The sequence below is a fragment of the Onychostruthus taczanowskii genome, unplaced genomic scaffold (assembly GCF_017590055.1).
Source record: "Onychostruthus taczanowskii isolate IOZ18803 unplaced genomic scaffold, ASM1759005v1 scaffold111, whole genome shotgun sequence".
Taxonomy (NCBI): domain Eukaryota; kingdom Metazoa; phylum Chordata; class Aves; order Passeriformes; family Passeridae; genus Onychostruthus; species Onychostruthus taczanowskii.
The window spans coordinates 1,017,312-1,040,900 of NW_024497741.1; the positions used below are offsets into that span (position 1 = coordinate 1,017,312).

Here is a 23,589-nt window from a genome sequence, read left to right on the forward strand (position 1 = left end):
GTAGGTCATTAGTCACAGTCTGTATTGGAATGCATAGGTATGTGTAAGCATTAGTTTTTATAGATTCACTGCTAGAACTACAAAGAAGCTTTCTTCTTTACAAAATAAGTAGAATTTGCCAGTTTCCCTCAGATGAGGTCAAGTTGACTGCTTTTTGTAATTTGATAAGGGATAGGATGGGAAGAAGTAGTCTACACTGTCTGTAGGTTGTAGTATAATGTAGAATGACATTGGATTAGCATTATAAAAGAGTTTACTGGAACAAGACAACAAATTAAATTAGTCCATGTGGAGTCTGCCACCATTATACAGCTGCTGATGTAGCACATTTGAAGCTAACTCGACTAACTCTACACAATGTTTGTTCTAGTTTGCAGTGGTCATGCATGTGTTAGTGATCCTCATTTTTACTCCTTAATATCGTCAATTAAAATATGGTGGAAACTGACCTCTTTGCAGTTTGCAGGTCTGCTTACTTACTGTTAATTGGCAAAGCAGCCAAAATTTAGTAAAAGCAGTGGTTACAGTTTTAGTAAGAACAGGTTAAAGCTAATATAAACTGGTTGCCCTCCTCTGAAACAAGAGACTGTGAGTTCTGAATGTCTAGATTGTGATTTCCAAGGGTGCTTAAGAGACCAACAAATCCATAGGAGCAGAATGTCATATCCTTTGAAGCTATCAGCCCATACCATGCCACTTTGCCTGAAGCCATAGTGGGATGTGTTGCTTTTGCTATCAGTGCCACTTTAAATCATTTTCTTGCACAGCCACTCATTTCAATCCTTGCACATCATCTCAGTTGTGCTGTTGCAGCTGTTTGTGCAGCTGTGTGGTGGCCTAGTTTGAGAAACTGAAAATAGCCTCTGTCTCTCTTCCCTGCCTTTTTTGTAGTCAGGTAACTAACCTGGTCTGTTTCCCTATCTGGCTCTGTGTAGCCACAGGCAGCTGTGCTGAAACACCCCGAGGGAATGGCAGGGAGTGGGAATGAGCAAATCAGTGCCTGCCTGTAAAAGGTAGCAGAGCTGCTGAAAGAATTGCTTATATAACACTACCTTTGGTATAGTTTGGTGTGTGGTGTGTGTACCTTTATTCATGGAAATGTTTGAGAATCACAGCCTTATTTTTGACCCTACAGAAATAAATAGGGGGCTGATGGGGATTCTGACAACATGGCATTTGTTGTCTCTGTATTTCAAAAGTGCATTTGTAGTTAATTGAGCCATTCTGATCAATATGTGAAATATTGCATACAGTGATAGAAATGGTCAACACTTTAGCATCTTTCTGAGAAAAAAGTACTTCTGGAAAAATTCAAGTAGGAGGGGAAAATAACAGTAAATAATACACCCTGATAGGCCAGCCAAGCTTTCTTATGTGTGCAAAGGGTTCAGAACAAAGCCAGCAGGTTTTGGCACTAACACATTCAATGAAAATACCTGCACCTGCATGTCCACTGCCAATTAGGAGGTTATGTAATGTAGCCTGAGCCCATGGCCAGCTCCTCGAAGTCCTGGCATCACTCCCAGTTCTAACATTAGCAGGCCAGACTGATCCTTGCTTTGACACTGTCAAAAACAGTCCCTTAGCAGAACTTTTGCCAGTTATCACCAGTGACCGCACTGGAGAGTTGGAGTTGTTGCAGGTATAGAGGAGCACACATAACATTTTCCAACTCTCGTGGTTTGCACGTAGTTGAAGCTTTCCTTAGGCTTCCTAAGCTGTGCTTTCACAGAATTTATTTAAACAAATGAAGTGCTATATTTTTTTTCATTTCATTGATGATATTCTTTATATGCATCGTGGAGAAAAAAGTTTGAAAACTTAGTGGGTTTTTTTCCCCCAAGACATTTCCATGCAGAGGGTTGACTTTTAGAAATCATATCTCCACTTTGTTCTTTGTATGCTAATGAGCTGTCAGTTTGCAGGACCTTGCTTTCAGCTATATTTATTTGGCTGTTTATGTGAACAGTGATATATGTTTGTTACTAATGGGCTATAGTAATGAAAAGCATTCAGCTGATGTGGTGCTATGTCCTGTACCTACATTCACAAACATTAAAAGAATGAAACTGTAGACTTCCTGTCAACTTCCCTTTTTACTGTGCATGAGTTCAATGGTTGATGTCAAAAATAATATCTCACTGGTATTTAGAATCAAGACATATTTTGATGTGTTTTTCTGTGAGTTGTGGAACTCATAAAGAGCAATGCTCCTCACCAGCAAAGTTTTTCTATTTCCATGCTTCTTTATACCATCTTCACTTCTTCTTATGTCCTTGACAACTCCCTCCTGCAGTATATGGTGTTCCTAAGCATGTTCCCTATTGCTTCCTGCCCTTCCCATCTACCTTTTCTCTCATCTCTAGCTCTTCTACGGCTATTTGTGTATTGATTTGCCATTCAGTCTGTTTGGATACAACAGGTAAGTTGACTTTCCTGCCTTTCTTTCAGTTGGTGCCCTAATAGGATCCCTCTGTCAGCTGAGTCCTCAGTTTCACAAAATGTTTAGGACTTTAATCCATTTGAAATCACTTCTCCTTTGGCAGATTTAGTTGAAGCAGAGCAGTGCATCCATTAATTAATTATAAGACAGATGTCCTAATTGTATTAGGTTTGCCTCCTTAAGAAACCAGGCTAAAATTTAGGAGTCTGAGTGAGCTGAATAAATTGAATAAAGCAAAGTAATCCACACACTAAGTCTTAAAACCGAATGTTAAAACATCAGAATGTTTCTGAAAGTGACTTTGGGTTATTTAGTGGAAGGGTTTTGTTCATGAAATAACATTATCATAGACAATGATTTATAATCAAGATGTGAGATTATTCAGCTATTGGAATGTACAGTTTAAGTATTTTCCCCCCTCTAGTGTAGGCATTTTAAATTTTATTTTTAATGTAATTGGTTTTTGAGCATTTAAGCATGGCAAGTCATGTGCAACACGGTCCTTCATACTCCATGTGTTGGTTCTTGAGTCCCTCACCTTTATTGGGAGTTTGTGCTGCAGACCCATTGGGAGGGAGGGAGGGAAGGAAGGAAGGAAGGAAGGAAGGAAGGAAGGAAGGAAGGAAGGAAGGAAGGAAGGAAACAGATTTTGTAGTGTTCTTTTTCCCTTCTCTTACCCCTGACACTAGAAATACATCTGAGGAATTTCTGCCCTTGCACCATAGCACAGTACTTTTTCATTAATGTCAACAGTTGTTTCCAGCATTGAGCTATGAGTGAGATCAGGAAATTATGTGACAAAACCTTTTTGGGTGGACAAGGAGAGGACAGTGTTGGAAAGATTTGTTTGGTTTGTTTTAATCTAGGGCAAGTTTTTGATTAGGGTTCACAACATGGCATCAAAAATACTTGTGCAGTAAATTTCAGGGAGATCTGAATTGGTGATAAAAGGCAGGAATTTTTAAGGATAGTGGCTTCAGTATTGGTTGAGAGCTGGAAGAAATTAGAGATGCAATCCTGTAAATCTGGAAAGGGACAAGGAAAGGAAAAAAAATTGGAAAGCACTATTCCAAGTGCTCAGGACTAGCTAAACCTTTTTAATTCACACTGTTTAACAAACTATGGAGAGGAAATTTAGGGCACTATGACATGGGTACCATAAGCAAAAATCTGGATAGAATGAGAAGCCCCATCGATAGTAGCACTGTTTCTATGTTTGTTTGTTTTTCTTTTTAATGAAGACTTGCATTGGAATGATTTTGAGCTGACTATTATAAATTGTATAGTCTGCATTTCAAAAATTCTTAAATGTTTGGTTTGTTTTCTGAGGTTTGGTTTGTTTGGGTTCTTTTTTTTTAAGCATCAAGTAGTTAGATACACAATTCCTGTAGTGAAATTTTTAATTTAAGGGCATCTTTAGGGGAACTAAGCAGTGTTGAGGTTAGGGACTAGGAAAGCCACTTGAAGTATTATGTATTAACAATTCCTTTATGCTTCATAAAAGGTCTGGAACAATGGATTGTAAAAGCTCTGCATCTGATGGTGGGATGACTCCATTGCTGTCAGCTTTCACATAGCCATCAAGGCCTCCCTGTTAAGATTTTGGCTCAAACCCTGACACAGGAAATGTCAGGGCAAGTTGGGAGGGGAATCATATTAAGCTCTGCCTGGATATGTGGCAGCGTGACAGCACTGAGAGACTTGAGATAGCTTATGCAGGTCCCTGAGTTATGCCACGTGCCTCCAGAGCTTCCTGAGCTGCCTTGGGGTGGGAAGGCCTAAGCCTGTTTCAGAATGTTTTCCACAGACTCATGTATTTACAGTTTTGGTTGCAGTTCCCCAGTCCAAACTTATGTTTATAGTACGTAATTGAAACTCTTTTTATTTGTTCTGATGATTTGTCGTAAAGATACTGAAACAATTTTTTCTTGGTTTTTTTCTAAAGCTGAGCAAACAAATAATCAAGAAGTACCTTCTATTTAGAATCCTGATCACAGCTTATTCCGGCTGTTACAGTAGTGTCAATACTTGCATTTGACTTACTGCTCCAATTCTGTCTTCTTTAGGTGGAACCTATCCTTTGGTAAAAGAGTGGTTTGTCTATTTTGGAAATCCTCTCAAGCAGCCGGACCTGATACAACCTGTACAACCTTCTGTTACAGGTAGAATAAAATGTATATTAATTTAGGCTGAAAGAACCATTTCACTGAAATGAGGTTGGACAATCCATCATATGTTTGATATGGAATCCAGGATGACTGTGGAGAGCAAGGAGCTAAAGAGCTGCATGCTTGTAGTTGCTTTTAATTACCCTTTGTAATTATAATAGGATTCAACTTTGAGATACATGTTTTTGCTGCGTCTGGTTAAACCCAGTGCTAATTCAAACATGAGTTCTAAAATACAGACAATTTTTTAGAAGTTCTAAATACTGCTCTGAGGCCAGGATAAGTGGTGTGTGGGTCCATATTAAAATTCATCCTTTAAGCTGTTTGATAGATTGTGTTAATGAGAACAGTGGAAAATGTAAAAGGAGTCATTTTTATATAATCTCTGACAACTCAGAGAGAGATTCCAGCTTTTAATTAAAAACAAACAAACAAACAAACAAACAAAAAACCCCATGCTGTTTCTGTGAAGCTGTTTCTGCTCTCTTAAGCCTTAAGTATATTGTGTGGTTTTATCTTCTTCCCTTTAGTAAAAAAAACCACATTAATGAGCAGTCTTAGTGAAATTGGAGTTATGAGAAATGTGCTACATTTATGAGGAAGTATCATACATTTCAGTGAAAAGATTGAGCACTGTACATATATATAGTTGTGTGTGTGTATATATATATATATACAATTGTATCATTCAGTATTAGTTTAGGATGGGGAGTAAACAATTTTATTATGTCAAGGAGAAAATCATTCTAAGTGTTCATTTGTCCATGCAGTTGTAGTCATCCTTGGTCTCACAGCTCTCTCGCTCTCTGTCATCTGTTAGCAAATAGATCAGCAGCTCAGGGATTTTTCTAGTCTTTGGCATAAAATGTATTTGTTCCACTGATACACAATAGCATTGATATCTTGTTAAGAAAAGTTACTTGTCTACCCAGTTTTGGAGAGTAATTACCAGTGCATCTTCCCTCAGCATCCAGAGCCTTCTATAGCAGTCCTTGTGCTGATCTGGTCTAAATCCAAATTCAGAAGCTGAAATGCAGGCACTTCTTTGTAAATTTATAGTAAATTTTCTTTTTCAATATCCAAAGATTACACATATATCTTCATATTTGAAACTCATATATTTAATGAGAGCCTTTGAAATCAAAGATGAAGGAACACCAGTTGCTTTTTAGATATCAGCCTTTTCAAACTCCTTTTTGAAGGATTGTTCAGAAAGAAATAGGTTATATAGACAAAGTACAAAAGAGTTTTTATTTTATATACAGTACTTTCACTGTCCGGTACCCCTGACACAATATTAGGAGAGTGATTATCTAATTGGCTTTATGATAGCAAGAAGTTGCTGTGAAATTTTCCAAATGGAATATGAATATGCAGAGTGAAAATTGATCAGTCTGTCCTGTGCAACTGTTTTATTTCAGCATACAGTGGTCTGGGAACATGCTGCAAAACAAGGAAACAAAACTCAACAAAGTACAAATCGTACATATGTCGTTACATTTCAAATTGTCTGGCAAATGTGCTGTATTTATTGTTGTGAAGTTTTCCATCCCAGATAGTAAACTTCCTTCCTCCCTTACTGGAGAATCCACTTAATCTCCTGTACTCTGGTTCTATAGCTCTGCAAACATACAACACATAGAACACACCTTCATGTTGACAATAAACAGGATTTTAAGTGTGTTTGTTTATAGCAACCACATAAGCGGAGTTTATAAAAACAGAATCTTCTCAGATACAATCTTTACTAACTCAGTAATGAAAGGCTGTTCAAGCAGACTATTAAAAAACGGGAGGAGGACTTTTAGTGTTTATTTTTAGTGTTCTGTTGTCATTCCTTCAGCAGACAAATATTTTTCTAAAATTTTTGCAGTCCATATTTGTATGCCTTACATTCACTCATGCATCTTTGATTTTCCACAGCATGACTTTCTAATTCACCAAATAAGGTTCTCAACAGCACATCACATTTTTCAGACAGGGATCTTATTTAGAGCTAAATTTAAAGTTGTTTTAGGAAGTTAGAGTTCAAGGCTGTCAATCAAGATCAGGTTACTCAAAAAGACAAAAAAGAATTTTACCAAAAACCTATTTGAAACATCAAAAGTGCAATTAATTTGGGAAGGCTCTTTTTTTTTTTTTTTTTTTAGTTTGAAAAAATATGATCATGAAAACTACCTTAGAACTGTACTGAGAATATATGGAAAATCCTGACTCTCTTTCAGTTTGATTTAGATCAAAAAGTCTAAAGAAACTGTGAACTTTAAACTATAGTGTACATAATGATAAATACTTTAAATTTTGCATTGATCTTAAAAAAAAAAAAAAGTAGAATTCCTACTAACTTTGTGTGTGTATAAAACAGCAGAAGTGCCTTGCATCTGGAAAGGTTGCAGGTTATAGATTGAATGTTAGCTTTTTTTAAAAACAAAATATCGAATCCTAAAGGCAGGATGGTAAGTAAGATGATAACTTAAAATATATTTAAAATATGGTATGTATTAACTATATTTTTTATTTTTGAGAAACAGTCTTCTGAATTAGCATCTGTGCTTGCTTGCATTGTCTGTGTCTCTTTCTTCCTTCTAGAATGTTTCTTTTCACTTAAATGAATATGATCATGATTTACACACATTGACAGAGCAGCACTTACATTGATAAAAAATGTCACTGGCAAATCAATTTTGTTAGAAGATCCATGATCTAGGAAAATACTGTTTCACATCCATATCTTGTGAACATAGCAGCTATATTTGATATGTCTGCAGTTTATGTGGAGCAGAAAAAGTTCTAAAGGCTTTGCTGGAAATGTGTAGATTCTGCTGTTCATTTTATTTCTGACAATGCACAGGATATTGTAGTTTCATACCAGAGTTTGGATGTACTTTCAGTATTCTAATCATTGCATCCTTCATGAATGTGTCATGAATATGTTTAAGTTCAAAATGCTGTCTCTGTCTTTAATGGTCAGACTTAATTGGCAATCGAGTTTTTTGGCCACAGTTGTTGAGAAGTCACTGTTGAATGTTCCTAGCAAGTACATTTCTATAAACTTATTTTTATTGCTTGGTATTTACATGAGCGTGTAACAATGAAGAAGTATTAAAGTTCTATTACTGGTGTTATAAAATAAAATTTCAATAGTCATTACTTCAAATATACATTAACATTTATAACATATATACATATAACATATATACACAGTAATGGTGTGTTTCAAGTTGCTACAAATGTGAGGATCACCTTTGTTTAAGTGTTGAGTTAGATGATATAATAGAATTAATAGAATTATATTATAATAGAATTAATGTATTCCTTAACATTTTGCATGTATTGCATATCCATAAATCGATGATTGAAATTCAGACAGGTGAAATAAATGTTTATGTAGTCCCTTGAAGTGCTTTTGTTTCTCATGCTGCTTTCTGTATGATAATGGTATTAAATGTGTGAGTATAAAGGAAAAAGGTAAAAAGTGATTTGTCCATGCTTTTTATTTTTTAACTTGTGTGTTGTCTGGTTTTGTGTTTAGGCAAGTAATATCTCACGTCCATGGAGTCTTTTTAAAGCTCCTCTTCTTGAGGTACCTGAGGACTGCAGTTGACATAGTGCTGAATATGGTTTTCACACAATTTTGTGCATGTTGAGAGTAATTGTGTTTGCATATGTTTGTGTAATTCATGGGAGATTGTGGTTCCTACAACCCTAATGGATAGTTTTATCATTACTAATCTTTATAGTAAAGATGTTTCAATTAGGTACATATAAATATGTTTTGGTGTGTTTTCCTTTTGTTACTCAGTTTTGGTTGTTTTCCAGGTTAATTTAGTAAATGTATAGACATGTTCAGAAAATATAATATTTCTCCTGCCTATCCAAGTAAATTTCTCTTTCAGAAATGTTTTCTAATTACTGTAAGTAATGTAGTGAGGATGTGCGTAAAGCAGAGAACACTTTGAGGGTCTACCATAAATGAATCTTAGATCTGCTGTGGACTACATGTATGATGGGACAGTCATTAAACTTTAGGATATTTGTTTCTTTGTTTTACTTATCTTTCATTTGATTTAATAGATTAGTCTTAGGTATTACATGGAATTTTATTACTTGAAGAAGAGAACCCTTCAGAAAAAAAAGTGCCTTTTGTTGATGTGTTCCAAAAGGAGACAGCAACAGGTTTTCTTTTCCAGGGTAAATAACTCATAATTTATCTGTACCTTTTTATTCCCAGGCACAAGTAGATGTTTCTGAAAGTGTAAGAAACTGTTTATGGGAGAGATGTCTTGAATTTTTTGTTGAGTTCTCTTAATATCGATCTGTAGCCTTGAATATCGACAAAGTTAATGGTTTTACTCTGAAGAAGGAAGGATTTCTGTTATTGAGTATGCCCCTGGATGAAAAAGAGAACTTTTCTTTTGACTGATTCTTGGCATCAGTTGATCTCTTATTTTCATCTCTTCATCGTATCATCTCTTTTGATGGTGCAGAAACCATCAAAACTATTTGACTTTACCATGGGTACATGAGTAAACTCAAATAGTTTAAACTCAAGTTTACCCATGTACAGCAATCAGGGTTGCTTAGGCTTGGTAGCAAAAGTTGGCCTTTTTTTTTGTTTTGTGCATGTTATATTTAATTTTCTTCCTGGAAGTCAGTCTCTACTGTTCTTTTTTTACTTAAGGCAGCAATTTCCGATATCAAAATCAGTAATGTGAGTCTTACTGTGCTGTCTGTACTACTCTCCATTCACTGCCACTATTTATTTTATTTCTTTTCTGCATTTCTACCTTCAAGCAAGCAAGTGTTTTTTTTTTTTTCTTAATAATACATTTCCCTTAGAAATAAGTTTAGAAACTTAAGGATTTTATGATAAAACTTTTGTCAGGAGAGTTAGCCTTGAAAATAGTAAAGGAAACATCCATCAGGGAGATAAAGAAAGAAAATACTAACTTTTCTTCTAGTTTCCCCCTCTCCAAAGGATTAGTAACATTTGGTTAATGGGCTTTCCTGGCTAAATAAACATCATCTATGTAGATTTCAGCACCTTGTCACTTTAACCATTTATTATCACCAAGTGTTCCTAACTGGTCTGCAGCTGCTGCATGTCACATAAAAAAGGAAGAGGTGTTACCAAATGTAGCTTAATTAGTCCACATTTAAAATTCACACCTCATTTTATTTAACTACAGAAGCAGCCGTACTTTATGGTACAATTCTGTCTTTTACTGAGATTCTCAGGCATAACCAGTTCTCTGTTCTGTTATTTCACATGTCTTAGTGTTTATTTTGATAACAGATTAAATGTAATTTAAATGAGGGGCAAATTTTGCATTAGCCCACATGTGTCACAAGCTGGGAGATGGCAGCATGGTGTAAATATTAAGGATTTAGAGACAAGTATAAATGATACTAGAGAGAGTCTGGAAAGATCCATTATTCATAATTGATGACAGTTCTTTTGTGTGTGTTTGCAACAGTGTTACATACAGTAGCCTAGGAAGTGAAAAATACCAGATCGCCTTGGTTTTTGTTCCCAAACTGGAACATGCTGCAGAGGAGCCAAACCCACGCAGTGCCTAGTGGAGAGTGCCTGCTCTCCACCGAGTGGCATAGGTGTTCATTGAAACAGGTGACAATGAGGGAGACAGTGTGAGCATCCTTTGGGGACCCCTGATACATTAGCTCCAGCAGAGAAAGAGAAAAACAGACCTAGTGGTTCTCTGCTGAATCACTGTTTTACGGTGAAGTGAGCCTCCTTTAATGCTGTGCATTCCCAAGGGAAAGAACACACTTGCAGGCAAACTTCACCCTTGTGTAGGTTAAATGCTTGCTGTCTCAAGGTTGAGTATGTTATTGTAAGGGCTGAATTCAGTCCACTCTGCTTTAACATGCCTGTATTCAATAAATTTGGTTTAAATTACAGGCCATTTTTTTTGTTAATTTTTTTTTTCAAACACAAGTTTTGTCAAATACATTTTATTTTTGACTCTGTGGTCCTGGCAAGTGCCAAGAACATTTCATTTCCTTTCCTGCCAGAACAGTCATTTCCTTTCAGATTGTAATGAGGTAGACATGTTTCATCTTGTTGCTGCCAAAATAAAATAATGGATTTCTTGTGTAGGTGGAACACCTAATTTGAAAACACTGTGGCTTGCCAAAGGGCCTGACGTGGAGAAGCAACGGTATAGTACATTTCTGGCATGCTTTCACCTTCAAGACGGGATGGAAGAACTCCAAGCTCTGGAAGCACCTGTTGCAGGATTCTGCTGCTTGCTGGCCTATCTTATGATGCAGGTAAGAGGGACAGTTGCTTTTTCCTCAGTCAGGGCTGTCAGTCCTGATAAGTCGAAGGAAAGTGGTTTTTGCTGGCCTGTGCTGGGCATTCCTCTTAATCCTTACTGTAGGCATAGCTGATCAAACATAATAGTACTGCATTACAGTATTTTTAATTACTCCACTTAGCGTGCACCATCCTGTTCAAGAAATACTTGGGGTTTTTAGGAGCTAATCATAACTCTCACGTGCCCATGACACAACCCCTTGGGCAGTCTAGGAGAGAGAGTATAAACTGAGGGATTTCCCCTGCTCTTTGGGACCTGTTTGCAAATTAAAATAGCTCCTTTTGTCTTTCTTTTGTGTCATCAAAAGGAGACATTCTCTCAGGTGACTATGCAGACTGTGCAAACAGACAATATAAATATTTAGTCAGCTCCACTACTTTTTCATGCCTTCTTGTCAGTCTACTGATTTTCAAGCCAGAATTGAGGATATGGCTCTTCTCATTAAATTCTGAATAATAGGGGATCATTAGGTAGCACTTCTGTTATAACTCCAAATACTTGGCATCCTGCAGACTACATTAATTGTAATAAAAAGGGACACAAGATTAAATACAATATTGCTTCATTATTTACTTTTCTCTTGGGTATTTAATATATTGTCTGTACTTGCCACATTTCAATGGTGATCTCAGGAGCAGATTTTCCTCTCTGAGGATTAGCAAATGATGCATTTATCTAATCTGATAAGCTCAGTTTCACTTGTACTTAAACTGAACTGCATTTTGTCTTTTGTTTTGCTTTTTTAGACTTCAATTTCCTCAATAACAGATTTGTACTGGTGTATGATACATGAAAACAAGTTCTCCCTGAATTTTCCTTTCACTTCCCTTCATATGCTTACTCAAACTTAGATGACATATTGGGGAAGTACGTGTGGGAATTACACAAATGATCCGTATGGGTCTTTTTTTTTTTCTTTAATATTTGTATAACACAATACAAATTGAAATTTTTTTGCAGATAATGCTTATTAAACATAATTTCATGCTTTGCAGTTTCAAGTCAGCAATACCTTTTAATGTACTTGAAGTGTTTTTCCTATTAGAATATAAAAATGCATTTTCATTTATCACTATTTCACTTATTTATTGACCTATACTGTGCATCCTTTCATAGCATGATAACTGAATTATTTAAGAAGGGTTTCTTTAGTGGGATTAAGAAGAGGACTAACGGGATGAAACACCTACAGAGATGTGGATTTACTGAACCTTGATCACAGGATATTAATAAAATAGAAAAAAATGCTTGTCAGGAAAATGGTTTCAGAACTTACTATCCAATGGCCACTGTTATAGACAGAGACAAAATCACATTTACAGCTCTTTCTTTCAACAGAAGTAAGAGCAGAGAGATCATGCAAAGGGCTTAGTTTTGGAAGGTTTTTCATGGCAGTGCCAGTTTCTCAAGAACTGCCCCATTTTCCTGATTCTGTTCTTCCCTCAGAGTTGCAGTGATACAGTCTACCCTGGGAACCAGACTGGGGAGTTGATTTGGGGTAAAATGTTTTTCATTGCTGAGTTATTTTAAACTTTGGTTATTTCTCTGATATTGTCTGTTTGTTCTCTTGGGATGTTTGAGAGGAAAACGTGAGGGCAAGAGTAGCCATGGCAAGTAGCCATGCTTTGAGCTGGCCATATTGCTTCCATTTGTTTTACAGCTGAGAAAACAAGGCTTGTCTAGCTGTGTTCTGACTCTTGTCTTTACACTTTGGTCTTAAACTTTTATTAGTGAAGGAAGGTGAATTGTTTCCTCATAAATTATTTAAGTTGAGAACATTGTAGGTTGCCTTGAAGCAGGCCTGAAGTCTTCCTTCAGCTCATATGAGGGAAAATAAAATTCTTTAAAATTTCATTACTTATAACTGAATGTGAGCTAAAAATGAGGGTGTTGCGGGAACCAGCATACTAACCAACCCATCTGGCTTCCTCAGAATGTATGTGCAAGTATGTAATAAAAACTTCAGATGCATTTTTTTAAAGTAAGAAAAAAATTCCAAGTAACAAACCTTAACTATGTAAAAAAAGTGTTGATATGTAAAATGTTTTTTTCAGGGGTACCTTTTAAATATTCTCTAAATTAAGAACAAAAATAGTGAAAAAATTACAAAATGCTAGGTCTGTCTTTAAAGTTGGCAAAACAGTGAATGACTTCAAATCAAACAGTGAGGCTTCCAGACAAAGGGGAATTTTCTCTTTCAATCTCCAGCAGTTTTGGATTAAATGTGACAATGGAACTGTGATAGCTCACCAAGTTTGATCACTGAATAAAATATTTCTCTGAAGAAATGTTTTTACATTCGTAAGCATTTTTGGTCGATCTGCTCTGTTAGGGAAATTTTCTTGCTGTTGTCCTTGCAAGCAATCTTTGATTTCCTTTTCTTAGGACAAAATTGTCCAGGTATCAAGAACTGTTTGTAGATAAAAGTCACTTTTTCTGTTACTTCAGTGTATGAAATGTGCAGGTTTAGTAAACCCCTCTTGTTGCCATCTACACAAAGGTGACACCTGACTTGAATTACAGGGTAAAGTTAGGACTGTTATCAGATCTTAGCAGACAGGCGGAGATAATGAATACCAAGGAGCATTTTGAAAGCTTAAAATGTTTCTGGCATCCCCCCCCGCATTCTTGCGCCTTATGCAAGATTTAACAGCATCGTAGAGGAGAAAGTATTTTACAGTGGGACAAGCAGTGAGGCTTGATTTACCAAAAAAAAAAAAAAAATCTGAATCATGATTGATTTTTATTCTATTAAAAGAAAGGCAATGCAGAAGTTTTGGCAGCCTCTTAAGTGTACACCCACAATGCACATTTCCACATTTTGCAAGAGAAACCTTTCCTCAAGTTCCAATTGATAAGGAATTGTAATGCTCTGTGGATCTCACCTGGGAGCTCTCTGTATATCCTCGACTGCTGTAACAGATATGTGGTCTTGGTGTACTTGTGTAATGTACAGTGTTTTCTAAGAGGAAGGAAAGGAGTAGAACTCGACTAGTACTGTCATGGAATCATGCCAGCTGCTCTCAAGGTGCTGGGTTTCTTCTAAGGTGATCATGTGCCTCTGCAACATCTCTAAACACTTTTTCACAGCAGAAGAAGTGTCCATTTCCCCTTTACTGATAGAAGTGAATTGTTACATCAATATAGACTTGTCATTTCCTTTTCCCCACTTGAACATTTTAGGTTTTAGTTTCCCTGCTTCCATATGTAGCCTTAAAACTTGAAAGAAATTAAATATGTTTTGATGAATCCTGAAATTTAGGTTAAAATAGGTAATTGAAATATTTTAGAATATTTTGACATTTCTAACAGATAAATGTGTACGCAATTTTTAAAATTCCTGATGGTCATCATATGTGTGGCTCATTGAGGTGGTTTTTGTCCTATGTCTTGATTATAAAGGAATTTTTTTTTAAGTCTTTCTTTTTTCTTTTTTACTCTGCTTGATGTAACAGAGAAGGAGAAATTTCCTGTTATTAGGAAACTCCAAGGGAAGTGGAGAAGGAAAAAATGAAGGGTGGGCATTTTGTTTGGTGTGTGGAAATCCATGTGTATACACTATCCACAAGCATTGGGGTATGCATGTCATTCAAGCTGAATGAAAGAAAGAATTTGGTTCCCTATGAACTTTCCTAGATGATGCATTCATGGTGGTCATCAGTATGTGAGGTCACTGTTCCAAGTTTGATGTGCTTGAGCAAGAGGATTCAATTTTCAGAAAGGTCCTTTTCAGAGCCTTCAGATAATGTGTCATTTTTTCATCTGTTTTAGGTCAGTAGCCTCTCTCTGGAGGACTTAAATGCATTTCTGGCACTCATTCTCTGCCTCAAAGGGAAATCAGCAGCTCAACTGACAGGCCTGCAGGTATGGACTGGAATAATTGTGTAGCATGAAATACTCATGGAAACATTGTGATGAATGTTTTGGAGGTAAATCATTCTACATTAGGTTTTTTACAGATACAGGAGCTAAGGGTCAAGGTAAATATGTAGGCTTTTCATGTGCTGTATTTTGTATGAATACTTATATTTGCTAATCACACAAAAAATTAAAATGGAAGGGACATTTTGTAGTGGTTGCAGTCCTAGAGTGAGCAAATTATTCTCAGATTTCTTCCTTCCTTAGCTTCCAAACTTCCATGCAATGAAAAATCGGTAACGTGAATCCTGTCATACAACATTGCTTCATTTTTTTTAACTGAGGAGGATTTTGGTTTTGGATGTGATTTGTATGAAAATCTCTAGATTAAATAAAATTTTGGTATTACTGCTTGAGGGAGAATATAAACAATATAAACCTAACCAGAAAAAAGTTACCTAAGGTGACTCACTGCAGTGAAAACCATTTGAATTGCACTGTTCTGTAACTATTTGGAAGGTCTTTTAAATATTTTATATATACTCCATGCAAATCTGTTTTTTTCCTTTCTTATCTTCTGCCTTTCCTTGTGTAGATTGAAGGTTCCTAGATGGTTGTTGCAGAGCAACCATTTAAAAAGTTCTTCCTGCATATGAAATTGTGCCGGAGTATTTTTTATTTCATAGCCTGAAATTGCAATTAAAGTATTAGCAATGTGTAGCACAGACTCCACATGTTGATTCCTATTTGAGTTGTGGGTTTACATAAAAGTAAGTGGGAAAGGGTTAGAAGTGGTTAAAACCTTAGCATATCTTTATTCTGTAAATCTTGCTTGTGTTTCCAATAAATTCCCTATGTTTCTTTGTACAGTCCATGAGAGAATTTTGAAAGTTCTTTTTTGTTGATCTCAAGTTAATGCTCCTGTTACTATCCATTTGTTTCTAGTGCACGAGTACCAAAATAACAAAACCAGTGTGATCCCAGTTCCATTATTTGATTCCTTATAACAGATGAAGTCCAGGCACCTACAAGTTTCTTCAAAGTTATCACAAATTTGATTTGTAGCTGACTGTGTAACAAAAAGGAAACAATGAAATGAAGGCAATATGGAACACAGCAGAAATGTAGGATTTATTTCTGTCAGATACATTACTGCACATGGTGTTGCACTCAGCATTGGGAGGATCAGTACTTCAAGTCTGCATGGCAGTCATTCAAGCAAGAGCATAAAAGAAATCAAGCCCAAGCAGGAAGTGTTGAAACAACTTGTTTATAGATGCATTTACAGGGATTGTTATGCAAGTTTCTAAAGTGCTTCAGAGTTTATTCAGATTGAATTAGAGGTCTTTGTTTGATTCATTTGTGTTGTGGCTCTTTGGAAATACAAATCTGCATCCAAACACATAACATTAATCAATGTATGCTACTTATCAGCATTGTGCTGATTGAAAGTTGCTCACAAGATTTTGTTATTTACTCACAAAGCTTATGGCAGATCAGCTGTGCACACAGAAGTGCAGGAAGTATGAAGCTGGTCTTACACTGTGTCATGTATCACTTTATGAAGTGGACAGAATGTTGTTGGAATTGACTTCTGCCTTTGGCAACTCCTTTCCAAAGCTATGTCATTCTGCTGCTTATATAAGCACTTCATGCACTGTCCCAAAATGCCTTCTGCTGTGCTAGAAACCAACACAGTGGTTGGTTTCTCTCCATGTAACACAGCTGAAATTTTTTGTATCAGGCCACTTTGTAGATCAGCTCCTTGTCTTATTCTATCAAGATTCACGTGGTGCCTTTGGTAATAGTTTGAGCCAGAAAAAATCCTTCTGAAGGGAATAGTGAGGAAAGATTTTGGTGTCTTTCTCTTCTGAGGTTGTGAATAAATAAATAAGAGTTTCAAAACTTTCCCTCATTGCCTTCAAATGAACCTCTTTTCCTGTATTTTCATGACCTGAATTTCCCTGTGGAAAAAAAGTTGCTGTTTCTCAGTTGTATGTGTATCTGTGTCCTGTCAAGCTGTATCAAGAATAGAGAACTTAATGATGACCTGGGAATTCTCTCTTGAAAGGGCAGGGGACTAAATAAATAGAATATCTTCTACAAATATTCTAAGAATAATGATCAGTAAAGCAAGCTTTCTGAGAATTACCATTCATGCATCTAATTTTCAAGATCCTTTCTCAGAATAGCTTAAACAGTTTTTATTCAATACTGTGTTTATTTAGTCATTTTACAAACTTGAGTTATGCTCAATAGTGTTATTGAGTTATTTTAACAGTTAGTGAATAAGGTATCAATAGGTATTTAACAGCTTATTTTCTAGATATTTGTGTTTAAAATCAAAGGATCCAAGTGCAATGACTTACACTAACATGTGGTTGAATAATAAATGGAGTTTACAGTAAGAAATCAGGAATAGAGTTTAATCTGTTTACCGTAGTTTTTGTTCTCCATTGAAAAGTTAAAAGCGATCGCTAAAAACAGCTAAATCACAGAGCTTCCAAAGAAAATGGTAAAATTAGTCAGCATCTGCAAAATTTTATGAAGATATTTTCTTATTTGCCATTTTGGACTTACCATTCTAGTATTATTTAAATGCAGAAAAAAATGTTTATTTCTTGTAAATATTTCTTTGAAGAACACTAATTTTTTTTAAAAAAAGTCAATTAGCAAATATGTTCTAGCAGAATACTTAACTTCCACTATGAAATATGAGAGGAAATATAAATAGAGCCCCTTCTGATGGAATGAAGAGAGCGTTTCAACCTTCCTTTTCAAATCTACTTTCTAATATGCTCTCCATATTTCATAGTTAATAAGATCCATAAACCCACAAATCTATGAAACAGAAAAGTCTACTTTGAATAAAGTGGGTTAAAGCCATAAAAAATATAGTTTATCTCATGCTGAAAGAAAGTGGGCTGTGAACATGTAACAACACTGTACATTAAATATTACTTTCTGAGAATAACATAATGTTTATACATGAAGATTTGATTATTTTTCAATATTGATGGTTTCAAAATGCCAAAATGTGCACACGATAAAAAAGACATTTTTCTGGTTATATTTTTTCTAGTTTTCTTGTGGTGCCCCCCTTATACAGTAGATTAGCATTCTACTTTGCCCAAGCCTCCCATAGAGCTTAGACATAAGGTCAGAATTAAATTTTGGACCCCAGGTTGTCTAGTTCCCTTCTTTCTATTTTAATCTGGTGTGTGGTATTGCCAAAAAGCCCAGAGAGCCATCAGTCTAACTTTTGGCCATTGCAGAGAAAAAGAGGCACCAGCAGTTGTGCTTCCAGACTTGTTTCTTATGTTGTGCTGGCCCTGGCTTACAAGTGCAATTACAATAATGCATGTAAAATACAGCCCAAACAGGAGAAACCATAATGACTTATAAACACAATTACATTTTTCTAAGATTTCTCTAAATACGTGACAATATTAAAAAATTGTGTTGGAGGTGTAAAGCTGTGAATCACATCTTTTCTGAAAGTTGTGACCAAAGATGAAATGGAAAAATTTGGTTAAAAAGGAAATAAAAACTGGAAAGCTGATAAATTATTTTAGAAGTGAAATGTATGTCAGCAAATGGGAAATCAAAGTTAATAGCTGGTGCATGGGTCGACATACACATCACTGCTGGAATTTAGGGCATTTGCAAACCCTTGATAGCTTTGCTTTAAAATGTCCCATTTTGCCAGAATATCTTTTGTCCTGCTTGTAAAAGGAGCAGTTTGGCTGCATATGTATGAGATAGAAGACAGTCAAGCACGGAAATATATTCCTTCAATTTTTCAAGAGCTATTTGTTATTTAAAATCATTACCAATGTGAAATTAGTGCAGTCATTTTAGATGAAATTATAAGATTCAGAGACTCTTCGCAACTTGGTTGCAAATGAACTTTCACACAATATGTATTAGGTATTATTTAATTAACTTTTGGAGTAATAATAGAAGAAGTACTCAGCAAACTAGTTAACTAGCTTGAAAGCTGGAAATAGCTTTAGCAAGAATTCTAGTTGCACAGAACTTTTGGCTATTTTTCATTGTGAGTGTCATGGAAGCAAAATTACTTTGGTTTACCTTGGTATTATACCAATATTACACAAGGAACTTTTCTATGAATATTTTCCTGAGGGATACTTGGCCACATCCATGTAAAATATCACTATGTTTTAGAGTCATAAGTAGTAGTGTAGATGTCTTGGTTGGGATCCCTCACATTTAAAGGATGTTGCTGCATCTATTCTGTGTTTTTTCTTCTGTGCCATGCCGACAGAAAGACATAAATAATACCCATATTCTGAAGACTCGATAATTTCAGTCTCCTGATGTGTTGGCAAGCCAAGGTGTGTTTGTCAGCACCATTATGTGTGATATTTTCCAAAGAGACCCCAAACAGCCTTTGTGAGCTATCTGTATTTTTCAAAATATGATTATTGAAAAAAATCATTTTTTCCTCCAGGGAGTATATGTTTATTGTGTCTGTGTGACTGTTTCCTAATTAATATTTGCTTGAAGTCTAATTGGATTGAGTAAAACATAAAATGCAAGTAAGAATATTGTAAAGATCTTAGGGATAAACCCTTCTTATATACGAAAGGACCTGCTTCTGTATTGTACACTAGTATTAACTAAAATGGAATTGAGTGCATTCCCAGATGCTTTACTGAATCAGGGTTCATATTCCCTCAAAATTTGCATCTGTCAAAAGTGTTCTGAAAATTATAGGCGGGATTGTGACTGGCAGGTGGTGGAGAGCAGGGGGAATTGAGGTGATTTGCTGATCTTGGCGTTACTTTCCAGCCCATTTTCTCATCTGCAGTCTTTAGGTTTCCTCAGTGTTCTGGGCTAATCTGGAACTAAAGTGCAGCAGTATGGAATGTGATTTCAAGTTGGAATTGGTTCATTTCCTGTTCAAAATTAGAAATATTCTTCTCATATACTCAAGATCTTAAATGAACCAGTCAAAATAGAACAATTCCACTGCACTTACATGGGTCAAGCATTAGTGCAAATACAAATTATGTTTCAGGAGCTGTAGTTACGCTCTGCTTACAGCATTTTTCAAAGACCCATCTCTAAATTTGTGGCTATTTTCATAAGCATCTTTTGAAGTTCTGAATAAAGTTTTCTTAGTCTATTGACAACTAGCTCTACCTTTTTTGCTGCTATTTGTTCATAAGCATATTAAAAAAAATCTTGGGCATAACTAACCTATTCAACTTGCTGACATGGTTGGTGTTCTGCCCCACTCTTCCCATTTTCTTCCTGACAAAATTTGTGATATTTATTAGTATTATTAGAGTCTATTTTCCAGAACATTTTTTGCAGTTGATGTGAGCCCCAATGCCAGAATTCACATAGCTGTGTCAATTTTATTATATGAAACTGGCACAAATACAAACCACAGCATAACTAGATCACAGAACTGTCAAGGTTGGAAAAGGCCTCCAAGATCATGGAGCCCAACCATCAGCCCAGCACCACCATATTTACTCCTAAACAACGTCCCCAAGTGCCATCTTCAGATGCTTCTTGAACACTTCCAGAGGTGGCGACTTTGCCACCTTCCTGGGCAAATTACTCCAGTGTCTAACCACTCTTGCAGTGAAAAAAATTTCCTATTATCTAGCCTGTATCTCTACTAGTGCAGCTTAAGGCCATTTGCCTCTCATCCTTTCACTTTGAAGCATTGCAGAAGTGACCAACCCCCACCTCACTACAGACTCTTTCAGGTAGCCATAGAGAGCTGAGTTGTAGGTCATCTCTTCTACTTTGTGAAAAAAAATTAATTTGTTTAGATGGATTCAGTTTACCCAGGAAGAAAATCTTGCTCAAGGTTTTGAGCAAGGGTCTTAAAAAGAGGATTTTTATGATTTTTGTTCCTTTGCGGAAGATAATCTTGCATTTTTCTGCATAATTGTGTAAAGTTTGCTGTGCATTTCTGTGACTTTTCCCCTTTACTGTCCTGTAGCTCATAATTAGCAAAGTTTCAACAACATGGAAATAGCAGCAATGTTTCAGTTATAAATTGCTTTTAGACTGTATATAGGGTAAAGAATATTTCAGGATGCTTAAGGTAAAAGACACTCTGGAATTTCAGATAACAAAATTGCTGTTAATTTTTAATCCATGGCAAATAATATTGCAGGAAGTGAAACATGTTTGTCAATAGTGAGGGTAATAAAGCTCTCCCAAAATATCAAGCAAACTGACAGCTTTGAAAAAGTCAGAGATAACTTATTATAGAGAGGGAAAAATAAATATTTCTGGAATCAATTGGCATTTTCCTGCCAAGTTTGTGTTGGTCAAAGTGTACGTTTACTTCTGAGTTCAATAGTTAGCACTTGCTTGCATATTGTATGCTGGAAGGAGCCAGCAGCCCATGAAGGTTGGAGGTGGTGTTTGTGTGGCATAGGTGGGGTTGCTCCCCGCTGCCTTTGAGGGTGACCTGTGTCCCCCAGGGCAGGTGACATCCAGGGGCTGGAGCAGGGAGGGAATGGAGCTGTCGGGAAGCAGTGGCACGCGCGCACCTGCCCATTATCTGCCCGGGGCCGCCTGCACCTGCCCGCACACCTCTGTCACGCCCGAACAGGAATGCGAGCTGCACATCTGTCCGGGCTTTCCCTGGCAAAAGAAGCAGATGGCTGTGTGCAGCTTCAGAGAAGCCAAGTGTTTGCTGAAATGAGCTGCTTGGAGGTGGATGCATTTATAGACGTGTGGTTGCAGTGCTTTGCTGGACGTACTGGAGGTTTTCAAATTATTATAGTAGAAATGTTCATCTGGAAGGTATCAGAAACAGCAAGAACTGATTTGTTCCCTTTCTTTTCATGTGTATTCTTGATTGACATGGCCACTGTCCAGGGGTTAAAAGTCAAGACACTGTCCAGTTCCTATCTGTTGCTTCTTTTATGACTTTGGTCAAATTGTTCAGTTCTTTCTTGTATTTTAGTTCTTGCTTGTAACAATAGTCTCAGTAATTTAAGTTTTTTAGCCAAAATTGCTGTGTGAAAGTGAACTTAAAATATCAACATTAATATTGATGTCATGCATATATTCTTCTCCCCTTCATCTTTGTTTTGGGGTTATTTCACTTGATGTTCACTGAGAAACAGCTGAGATGTGGTTGAAGGAACTTTTTGTAAAGAAATGGAGCTGTGTTAAGAGAAAAGTGATAAAAGCACATTATAATATCCCTTACCAGCATTATTTTTTAGCATCCAAAGACGTCATCACTTGTTAAGACATTCTAATCCCAATGTTACATGTGAGGAAGGAACAAACAGGGACAATAAACACCAAATGTGTAAAGGTAGTGTTGTATTACCTCCAAAGAAAATTAGTGATTTATGGAGAGATTTAGTTAATTGTTTATAATCTCATCATCATGTTTAACTTTCTAGCAAAATCATACAATTTTATGTTGTATTTGCACCCTGAGGCTCCAGTACAATAGAGGAATAGTTCAGGCTAGGAGCAATGGTCAGTACTATTTTTCAATTACAAGAGGCTGAAAGCATAGTGGTGTTCTGCAGGAAGTTTATTTTGGCACAGCACCTTCTGCATTAAAAAAAAAAAAAAAAAAAAACAAAAAAACACCAAAAAAACAAAGGTACCCTTTGTTTTAAAATGGCTGCAGATCAGTTCCTGAGGCTGAAATGTTATCAGCAAAGTGCCTGCAGAGTCCAGTGCTGCCTGAAGGGCTGCAATGCCAAAGTTTGGCTTATTACAGAGCATGCATTTTCTTTAAAACAGCATTCTTCTCTGTATTCAATAAGTCTTCAAAAATGGCCAAGTTACTCTCACATAAACTCTTTATCTGTTTATTTTTAATTTGCTCTGACATAGTGCTAATACAAGAAAATGTGGAATACTACCTGTAAATAATTGTATTTTCTTTAAAACCTAAATTTGTAGTCAGTTCTTCAGTTGCTCAGAAGACCATCTTTATGCAACAGCTGTGTGCACCAAACAAGGATTCTCTAATTTCTGTGTATGTATTCATCTAAACCACAGCACAGGGTTGGCATTCTTGTGCCAAATGCAGCAGCTTTCAAGCTGTGTATGGCAGTTTTCCATTTTGAAATGAATAGGTGTTCTGGAAGTGGATATTCTACTGTAGTTTAGTTTCAAATGAAATCCTGATCTCTTGAACATCCCTGATCACAAGTTACAGTTTGTCAGTTTCCTTCACAGGTCATCTGAAATGCTGCTGCGTGACTCATTTGATTTGTCTCGGGATTGTCATGAAATAGAAGCAGACAAGTTCTTCTTTTCCTCCTCAACCTATGGACTTAACACCTAGAAAATTCCTTAGCCAGAATTGTTTGCTGTGAACCATATCACTTCAAAGGGTGAACCGCAGTATCAACAATCTTACTGTGCAGCTGCTTTGCAATACAAAGAAAGTCAAGGGGGGAAAAAAATCAACCTACAAAACCGATATTGCACTAGCAAGCAATACTGCTCTACTGGAATTCTCTACACAAGGTATCTTGGTTTAATGACAGTTTTATTTGAAGAGCTTATGCACATTATTATGGCATGAATAACAGTTGTGATAATGTTTCTGGAAGCTGCAGTGCTGCAGACAGGCTAAATTTTGTGAGATCTAATTCTTCTGAAATTCACTGATCTTTCTGTTGGTTGCAGTGCAAAATAAAACAAAAACTTAAGAAATATAAACTCAAACATCTTAAGAGAGGGGGTGGTCCTACCTTAGGACAATTGAATAAATCTTGAACTTCCACTCTGAATCTTGGGAGAA

At 36.3% G+C, this 23,589-nt stretch overlaps 1 protein-coding gene across 1 annotated transcript in view; it reads left to right on the forward strand.

Moving 5' to 3' along the window:
* FAM120B (family with sequence similarity 120B) overlaps positions 1-23,589 on the forward strand; it is a 48,467-nt gene that overhangs the window by 8,055 nt on the left and 16,823 nt on the right. Inside the window, exons 4-6 of the mRNA XM_041424111.1 lie at positions 4,510-4,605; positions 10,733-10,905; positions 14,724-14,816. Of these exons, the coding sequence (XP_041280045.1) occupies positions 4,510-4,605; positions 10,733-10,905; positions 14,724-14,816 (362 nt within the window). The remainder of the gene's footprint in view (positions 1-4,509; positions 4,606-10,732; positions 10,906-14,723; positions 14,817-23,589) is intronic.